This window comes from Peromyscus californicus, unplaced genomic scaffold (assembly GCF_007827085.1).
Source record: "Peromyscus californicus insignis strain IS unplaced genomic scaffold, ASM782708v3 Scaffold_21__1_contigs__length_65335640, whole genome shotgun sequence".
Taxonomy (NCBI): domain Eukaryota; kingdom Metazoa; phylum Chordata; class Mammalia; order Rodentia; family Cricetidae; genus Peromyscus; species Peromyscus californicus.
Window position 1 is genome coordinate 14594531 of NW_026294514.1, and position 9566 is coordinate 14604096.

A 9566-nucleotide genomic window follows, 5' to 3' on the forward strand; every position below is an offset into this window, starting at 1 on the left:
TTGGGGGTATTGCAGCAGACCCCTGTAGTAGTAAGTTTTCTCTGGTCCTGCCCGCCTGCGATCCCATAGCCACTTATAAAATAATCACTCAGAAGCTTATATTAATTATAACTGCTTGGCCATTAGCTTGGCCTTATTATTGACTAGCTCTTACACTTAAATTAACCCATAATTCTTATCTATGTTTAGCCATGTAGCTTGGTACTTTTTCTCAGTTCTGCCTTGTCATCTTGCTTCCTTTGTGTCTGACTGGTCCCTCCTCACTCTACCCTTCCTCTTCCCAACGTTCTCCTAGTCTGCTTATCCTGCCTATACTTCCTGCCTGGCTACTGGCCAATCAGCATTTTATTAAACCAGTGTGCAAGAGCATTATCCCACAGCATTTCCCCTTTTTAGTGATAGAGCTGGGCAGAAAGAGGAAGTGATAGAGCTGGATGGAAAGGCGAAGTGAGATGCCAGGCACAGAAAAGATATAGGCGTGGGTATAGGAAGTAGATCTCCTATACCCGAGTTTTTATTAATAAGACCATTTAGCAATTTGTCTTATAGAACCCTGTCTGATTATATCTCACTCATTGAATCTATCCTCCCTTTCTTTCTGGACCAGAAGAAAGCTTAATGAAGTTTGACTTAGTTGTGCTGATGACTTTTTGTGTGTCACTGGCTTTTGCAGAGGTATTGTTCTTCACAGGTTGTCTGGCAAATACTGTTCTTTTTGTCTGAATACACTTGCTCCTTACTTTTGTCATTAATAAGGAGCCCAGGATTTTCCTCCTCCAAGAAGATTTTCCTGATGTCCATGGCTGAACCAATGACTTCTGCTCCTCTATAGGTTGTGTAATACTTCAACTCTTATTATCTATCTCATTCTCACTCTGCCATGATTATGATGAGCTATCTGTCCTAGAGAACAGGAACATATATATATACACACTTTTAAAGTCTTTAGTGTCCAGTCTGGGACCTGGCCCATAAAAAATTCGATTAAGTTGCCATTGCTTCTTGGCATGTGAATTGGGGCTTGCGGGCTTCTCTAAAGTGCTAGGGAAATATAGGAAAGAGACACAGCTCAGCAGGTTTCTTAGGGTTTTGGTGACTTAGCTAAATATTAGAGGATGTGGAGAGGAGAAATTAAATAACGGGAGACAAGAAGGCATAGGAAGCTTGTGTAAATGTGATAAGACCTCCAAGAAGCATGTGAGGGAATGGCATGCAGAAAGAAAGGCACGTGAAAGAGAATGCTAGCAGACAGCCTCTAAAGGAAACACACAGTCCCTACTCTACAGAGCCTCCTCTGATGGGGCGTAGAGACAGCAGGAAACCACAGAAACACTGGAGCACGTACCTGCCTCTGCTTTCCAAGTGCTGGGGTTAAAGGTATGCTCTGCCATGCCAGGCAATCCACTATGTTTTTATCTTGTTATCCTAAGTGCACACATTTCCTAGCATGTTATAGATTCTTAAAAAAAATCCCTTTCATTCTTGAACTATATGAAAACTGCCCAGATAAGAGGAGTGCCTTCAAAGTTTAGTATTCTAAACAATGTATTATAAATATGTGTGTACTAAGCATCCTAAATATTTAATATGCACTAATATATAATACTTATATATTCTATATACTAAAAATTCTGAATAATTTAATATTATAAAAAATATCATAGTATTTATGGATGAACATTTGTCTTCTCTATAGCTTTCATGAGTTAAAGAATTGTGGTCATATCTATCCTTAGTTTTGAAATTTCTTTTGTGGTGCTAGAAAATGAAGCCAAGGCCTCCTGCATGCTAGGCAAGTACTCTACCTCTGAGCTGTATCTCCATCACTGGGCTGTGTCTCCATTACTGAACTGTATTTTCATCCTGGTTTTGAGTTTTAAATCGTTTAGAAAGACAAGGCTACACAGAGAAACCCTGCCTCAAAAAACCAAAAACCAAAACAAAACAAAAACACCAACCAACCAACCAACCAACCAACCAACCAACCAACCAATCAAATAAACAAAACAAAAGTCTTACTATTAAAAAAAAAATAAAAAATTCGTCCTCCTATGGAGGTTTTGAATGTCTTTTCATTTGGGTTGACTTTTCCCGGACCATCTACAACTTTCTCTTGCCTTTGTGAAGGCTTTAAGAACAACCAAATTCTTTCCCAATTGACAAAACCAGAGGCAGTTTTCCCTGCTTTGTGTGTGTGTGTGTGTGTGTGTGTGTGTGTGTGTGTGTGTGTGTGTGTGTGTGTGATTCATTTCTGTGATTCTGGCATTTTCTCCCCACGAAATGGAGTTAGGCGAAATAAACTGTTTTGCGTACTGAGGGACTCACAGAGGGACGGACCCTCACGGCTAGAACACATTTTTTATGGATGCCTTCCATAGACAAATTCTGCCATCAGCCCTAGGACTAAGGGCTTGCCGTGAGGATGTCAAGGAAAAGAACTGGGAGGTGAAAGGTGACCAGATGGCTGGATAAACTTGGGATCGGGCTGAGTAGTGCCTTGTACGACAGGAAATTCTGCTCTCCAAGGCTCCACAGATCCAGATCCTCGGAGGTGACTGGAAGCTTCAGTTTCAAGTTGAGTAGATTTTTCCAGCCCTGGATCTGCTTGTTTTGTCAGTTTTACTTTGAGTCTTTACGACGTCGTCGGACGGAACAGCTCAAACCCACGACTTCCTTTCTCGTAAAACCAAAACAAAAAGGTCCTCTGTTCAGGTGCCGTGTTTGTGGTACACACATGTAGCACCTACCTGGGATCAAAGCTGTCTATATAAAGTCCTTGAATCTGTGTAGGTTCAAACACATTTCAACGCTTCAGGATCCTGAAAGGTTTCACTCCGCTTCCTGAAGACCTGAGCACGGTTCCCATAAAGCCATGGCTTGCCTTGGAGTCCCGAGGTGCAAGGCTCAACTGAAGCTAGCTTCTAGGAACTGGCCCTTTGTGGTCCTGCTTGCTTGTCTCTCCATCCCGACCTTCTCCAAAGGTGAGTGGAGGCTTCTGGAGCATGGAGGTGGAGGAGGTGTTTTTCCTACACGGGTTTCATTTCTTTCAGCAGCTAAGGACAGTGATTTATAGAAGAGCCAGAAGTGAAAGGCAAATCTCTACCTTTGAGCTTAAAAGCTCTGTGTTCCAAGACAGGTTGAGGGTGAGCTAGCAGCAGCAAAGGAGCACAGGCTGCTCACAGCAGATTGCTGGGATTCCAGACAGCTGGGTTTAATGATTCCATGAGAGCTGGTTTGGGGGAGAACAAGTTCAGACACTTGTATAACACTAAGAGGAAATACTGTAAAATTAAGAGATTTAAGTGTGTGTGTGTGTGTGGGGGGGGAAGGCTTCCAAAATCCTGAGTATATTTGATCTTGGTATCAGAGTGACCTTAAGATTTTCCTCCTTAAAACAAAAACAAAACCAAAACACCTAGATTTAAACAAATAAAAATTCTTTCCTCCTTCACTTTAAGTTTTTGAGACACTCGTAGTTCTTTGAGTCACCACACCTAAGGCTCAGGGGACATAGCAGAAGAGGGGCCGGAAAGACTGCGAGAGCCTGAGGTACATGGTGAGATTGTGTCTCCTAGGAATGTCAGATGCTACCCCCATAAAGTCTCACCAACATGACTGCCTAAACAGGAACTGAACAAGGACATGAGCAATAGACATTCTCAAGTGTATGGGGGAAAGACCAAGAGACCTCAACTCCATACAAATAACTACAGGCAGCTAAGGAATATGGAGAGCAGGAGGCTTCCCTAGGGAAAAGCACACCAACTAGCTCTCCAATACCAAATGGACAGCAACAAACTGAGCAGGTTGCATTTAAGAATGCATACCCGTACAAATACACACGTCACAACATTTAATGAGAAAGAGGTCATGAATGTGAAAGAAAAGAAGGAGGGGTGCATGGGAGGGTATGGAGGGAAGAAAGGAGAAATAATGTAATTGCATTCTAATTTCAAAAAAAATGAAAGAAACAATAAAAGAATAAATGAAGGAAGAATAAATTAGCTAATCATTTTAAAAACGAAATAGTTCGAAACTGAAAGAAGAAAAGGAAGACGGTAGGAAGGAAAGAAGGAAGATGTGGAAGATGGAAGGAAGGGAAAGAGGAAGGGAAGGAGGGAGGAAGGAAGGAAGGAAGGAAGGAAGGGAAGATGGAAGCAAGGGAGGAAGGGAAGGAGGGAGGAAGGAAGGAAGACGTGGAAGATGGAAGGAAGGGAAAGAGGAAGGGAAGGAGGGAGGAAGGAAGGAAGGAAGGAAGGAAGGAAGGAAGGGAAGATGGAAGCAAGGGAGGAAGGGAAGGAGGGAGGAAGGAAGGAAGGAAGGAAGGAAGGAAAGAAGGAAGACGTGGAAGATGAAAGGAAGGGAAAGAGGGAGGGAAGGAGGGAGGAAGGAAGGGAGGAAGGAAGGAAGGGAAGATGGAAGCAAGGGAGGAAGGGAAGGAGGGAGGAAGGAAGGAAGGAAGGAAGGAAGGAAGGAAGGGAAGGTGGAAGCAAGGGAGGAAGAGAAGGAGGGGGGAAAATAAACATTAGTCTGTTTGGCCTAAGATTCTTTTAATTTTTTTCTTCATAAAATCCCTAATTGTTACATTACCTATGTATGGATTTTAAGTGCAAATCCATGATTTCTGAATGAAATTAAAAACTCTAGAGAGGCTGGTACCAGGCAGGTTATGTGCCGTGAAATGCAGATATCTACTGGACCCTCACCCTTCCTCTCTCTAGACCTTTTAAATTAAAGAATTGTGTAGTTTGTGTGAAACTGATGCATAAGTGATAGTTGATGATTTAATTTTACCAAAGAAGTGATAGTTATGTACAGTTTCTTCTCTGAATAGGTCACGAAAGCTTTAATGTGGGAGATATCTTCCTTAAACACTCTAGTGGGGTTTCCATGGGGCAAAGGATGCTCAGAGAGTATCTCTGAGAGTAGAGATGAGGGCCAGGCAGACACCTGCTGCTTCACCAGCCGTGCTGCCAAAATAACCATGGCAACGACTGCTGCCATATTGGTATCTTTTCGGAGGACAAATGTTACTCAGTACAGGTCCTTGCAAGAAAGACTAGTGCATCTACTATAGACTGATTTGTGGGTAGGAGGGGTGGTCTTGGAAACTAAGCTTGGAGTAGTATTCAAGATTGCAATATGGAGGACACTGAATACTAGTTATTGTCTTGTTTTTTGCAATTGATGTTAGTAAACTGCCAATGACACTGTTCAGTTTAAGTTTTGGGTGTAATCTGCAATATTGACCAGATAGCAGCAAGGTTAGTTATGAAAATATAATATAACACAAAACCACTTTTAAACTGAGTGCCTAGGGTAGAACCCAAAGCCTTGTATACTCTACGTGAGTGCTCTACCACTGAGCAATATCTCCAGCCCTTTAGCTTGTTGGAATTTGGTTTTTAAAACAATGTCTTGTTGTTTAGCTGAGGTTGGCCTTCATCTCCTGTGTGTTGGAATTACAGATAAATACTACCAATACCAGACTGCAAAGTCACTAATTTCAAATGATGAAAGCATGTTTATGTAGAGAAATGGACTCACTTCTCTTGTAGTATACAGACAGGAAATAGAAAAAACAAACAAACAAACAAACAAACAAACAAACAAAAAACCCCAAAGGACCAGGAAAGTGTTAAGTGAAGGAGAGATGGAAGGCGGAAGAGGAAAGGAAGCCCACAGAAGTTAGCATCAGGGTTGCCTCAACCCTGAGAGGAAACGACCTGGTGTTTTAGGTTCTGTGGCTTCCTCGGCTAACATCACAGGCCACTCTACCACTGTGAGGCCAGGAAAAGGGTAACCAGTGCATTGGGCTGAGGTCCAATGCTCCTGGCTGACAGAGGTAGACTTATATAAGTAGGCAGGACATTTTGAGGTTTACTTTGAGAGATGAGGCAAGGTTCTGCACCCCAAGCTCCAAAACTTCCTCTATCCACTATCCTCCCTACGTGATAGAGTCCTGTCATCACCATAGAATGCTGAGGCTGGAAGACACTGCACTGTTGTGTAGCCCACCCCTCTTTCTTACTGCATGAGAGGGAAAATGAAAGGAAGAACGATTTGCCAAAGTGACACATTTCATGAGAGCCAGGTCTTGTATTTGATACACCACGGTTCTCCTTGCCATGGCCAACTCTCTTCAAGAAACTATCAGTAAGAAAATCTTGGCGAGTGACTGAAGACAGCTGAAAGATGGGAGGTGGGGTGCCAGGATAGATGGATGGAGAGGCAAAGAATAAGGGGGGGTGATGAATTTGTTGAGGGGTGAGCTTATAGCTCATACAAGATAAACCTCTGCCATAAAGTGTGATCTAGTAGTCCCAGCCATGAGTGACTATGAGTCCATTGAGTTCCCTTTGACTTTTCCATGCCAGCCATACATGTGACCCAGCCTTCGGTGGTACTGGCTAGCAGCCACGGTGTCGCCAGCTTTCCATGTGAATACACGTCTTCACACAACACTGATGAGGTCCGGGTGACAGTGCTGCGGCAGACAAATGACCAGATGACGACTGAGGTCTGTGCCTCCACATTCACAGTGAAGAATAAGTTGGGCTTCCTAGATGATCCCTTCTGCAGTGGGACCTTCAATGAAAGCAAAGTGAACCTCACCATCCAAGGACTGAGAGCTGCCGACACTGGACTGTACTTCTGCAAGGTGGAGCTCATGTACCCACCACCATACTTTGTGGGCATGGGCAACGGGACCCAGATTTATGTCATTGGTGAGCAAAACCACTTCACTAAGAACATGTCTTTTGCATTGCTGTTATCTTTATACCAGAATAGTTTTGTCCCTTGGTTTGAGGTTCTTCATAGTTAGGACTATGATTCACAGCTAGGAATTCCCTAGTAGATGGCAGTCTTGCTTATGATGAGCAGTTACGTCACCATCACTCTGACTACAATAGAATGTGTTTGGGGAGGTGTTTTATGCTGCTGATAGGCTAGGGCACTTGCTCTTTTATAACCATCAAGAAGTGCCCTTGTCCTTGTGATGGTACTGTGGGGAAGTCACACATCAAACAGTCAGACTTACGTGTGGGTTGCCATATAAGTTAGGGTTGGCTAGCAAAGCTTCCAGCTGATTCTTCTTCTTCTTCTTCTTCTTCTTCTTCTTCTTCTTCTTCTTCTTCTTCTTCTTCTTCTTCTTCTTCTTCTTCTTCTTCTTCTTCTTCTTCCTCTTCCTCCTCCTCCTCTTCTTTTCTTTTTCCTTCTCCTTTCTTCTTCTTTTCTTCTTTTTTCTTCACTCATGAGGAAGTAGGGCCCCAGAATTGAAAACTATCTCAGTAGGTTTATTTTCTGCTTTCTGTTGCAGATCCAGAACCCTGCCCAGATTCTGATGCCCTCCTTTGGATTCTTGCTGCAGTTAGTTCAGGATTGTTTTTTTACAGTTTCCTGATCACGGCTGTTTCTTTGAGCAAAATGGTGAGTGTGGTACTGATGTTGCTCTGCAGTTGATGGGGACACATTTAGTTGTACCCTACTGACCAAGTGATGGTGTGGAGTTGAAGCAATAAACAGAGAGCAGGAAGGATAGGGTAAAGAACACACTAGAACCCCATGCACTGGCCTTTGAGGTTTCGGGATGACTAATACTGTACGTGAGCATGTTTGACAGTGAATGTTTGTGTGCTTCTGAGTAGGGTTTCAGTTTGAGTAACTGTTTGAACAACATGGGGCAGCTGTTTTGGTTTTCACCATCATGGCTATGGCCCTAATCTTAGTAACCCTAGAACACAGGATTATGTTGAGCAACTGCTGCTAGTTAGAACCACCTGGATGGATTTTTATCTTTCTCCTGAATGTTTCTACACTGAAAACTATCTCTTGGTGCCACCCTTGTGCTTTCTTTGTTCAAACTGTAGCTACTTGTATAATACCCGTTCTCATTATATTATCTACTTACTAAAGTGCCTGGACCTCCTCCCTAGCTCAGTGAATGAAAGTCCTGCTTTTTATTTACTATATTGGTACTGAAAAGAGAGAAGTATGGAATGAAGTCTCCAGTCAGGATTTCTAACAGACCTCCTCAGCCACTGCTGTGGAAGGCTGGCTTTCCTTATCACAAACAACATCCTTTGTGTTCCCTTTCCCTCTCCTCCTCCTCTTCCTCTTCTTCCTCCTCCTCCATTTTCCTTCACTCTCTCCCTTTGTCTCCCTGTCATTTTCTGTCTCTCCACCCGTGTCTCTGTTTTTGACACACACACACACACACACACACACACACATTCTCACACACACACACACAAATTTTCGTTGAGCCTCGGTGAGTTCTGTTGTTCTGTCTTCCTTTTCTATGTGCTCTGAAGTTAGCACCCAGGCTAACTGAGCAGGTATCAGTTGTTGAAGTTGAGGTGGTAGAAACTGGGAACGAATGCACCCAAGGAAAAAGCAATAAAAAGCAGAAGAGGAGTGGAGATGAGAAACGTAGCTTCAAAACAGGATATCAAAAGCCACCTTTAAATATTTACAGTACATTGATTATCACAGACAAGATCTACTCAATTATCTGGGGCATTTTGGGTGTTCTGGGTGAAGTTGTCTCAGAGCCTTTTTTTCTCCTTCCCATTGTGTGGAAATGGTTGTGAGTTTGCATTTGAATTGCACAACTATTTATCTTAGGTGAATTTGAATAGCTGAATCAAGAAAGTCTCCTAGAGTTTATAATTCTGTATGTTATTGTGTCTGTTTACTTTTGCTGGAGAGGGACTCAATATTTGCTGAGCCCTATTGTGGTTAAAAGTGTCTTCTGTATTCTTTGCTAATAATTGCTGTTTCATTTTGTGTTTTGGCAGCTAAAGAAAAGAAGTCCTCTTACAACAGGGGTCTATGTGAAAATGCCCCCAACAGAGCCCGAATGTGAAAAGCAATTTCAGCCTTATTTTATTCCCATCAACTGAAAGACCATTCATGAAGAAGAAAGACTGTATTTCAATCTCTAAAAGCCGAGGCAACTTTCTTTTGCTCTCCAGCTATTTTTACTCAGTTGTGTATTTTAAGGAGTGTGTCTCCTTAATATGAAACTGGATGCAGAATTCAAATTAAGCATACTACAATTTAAAGCTAAGGACCAAGAACAGAGCACTGGGATATTTCTGTTATGTCAGAACAATTTTAGTGAAAGCATCACTTGGAAGCAACATAAGGATGTAGCATTATGATGTGGGGTCAGGGAAATATTAGGGAATGGCACAGTCCAAAGAAAGGAATGGACGAAAGATGGGGTTATATTGTCCACATCTTGTATTTACCTGTGAGATGTTTGACTTAAATAATTTTTAAAATTTTCATGCTGTTATTTTTTTTAACAAGTGTATAATTACATGAAGATTTAAAAATTTGTCCACACAGCTATGTGATAGCCAGTGAGTGATTCCAATGGTTATATTGTTCCAACGTGTATTTTTAACTGATATTGTACCTGGGTGTTTCATGTGCTGTTATGTATTTGCTGGTGGTTTGAATATAAACACTATATATCAGTGTCTTCCCACAGTGGGTTCTGGGGAAGTTTTGTTGGGGAGCTCAGGACACTAATAGATCAGGAAGGACACAAGGTC

At 42.3% G+C, this 9566-nt stretch overlaps 1 protein-coding gene across 2 annotated transcripts; it reads left to right on the forward strand.

The window, feature by feature from the left end:
* Positions 1 to 2872: 2872 nt before the first annotated feature.
* On the forward strand, positions 2873 to 8906 carry Ctla4 (cytotoxic T-lymphocyte associated protein 4). 2 transcript variants are annotated; one of them, XM_052749237.1, is made up of 4 exons: positions 2873 to 2981; positions 6378 to 6728; positions 7322 to 7431; positions 8802 to 8906. In XM_052749237.1, the coding sequence occupies exons 1-4, from the start codon at positions 2873 to 2875 to the stop codon at positions 8904 to 8906; spliced, it is 675 nt and encodes a 224-aa protein (XP_052605197.1). The 2 variants fall into 2 exon arrangements, with proteins under 2 accessions (XP_052605197.1, XP_052605198.1); XM_052749238.1 differs by lacking the exon at positions 7322 to 7431 and having other exon boundaries at positions 8802 to 8869.
* The last annotated feature ends 660 nt before the right edge of the window (positions 8907 to 9566 follow it).

Coding starts and splice junctions, on each gene's coding strand:
- Ctla4 (XM_052749237.1), top strand. CDS start 2,873: ATGGCTTGCCTTGGAGTCCCGAGGTGCAAGGCTCAACTGAAGCTAGCT. Junction 6,729..7,321: donor GACCCAGATTTATGTCATTG/GTGAGCAAAACC, acceptor TTTCTGTTGCAG/ATCCAGAACCCTGCCCAGAT. Junction 7,432..8,801: donor CTGTTTCTTTGAGCAAAATG/GTGAGTGTGGTA, acceptor GTGTTTTGGCAG/CTAAAGAAAAGAAGTCCTCT.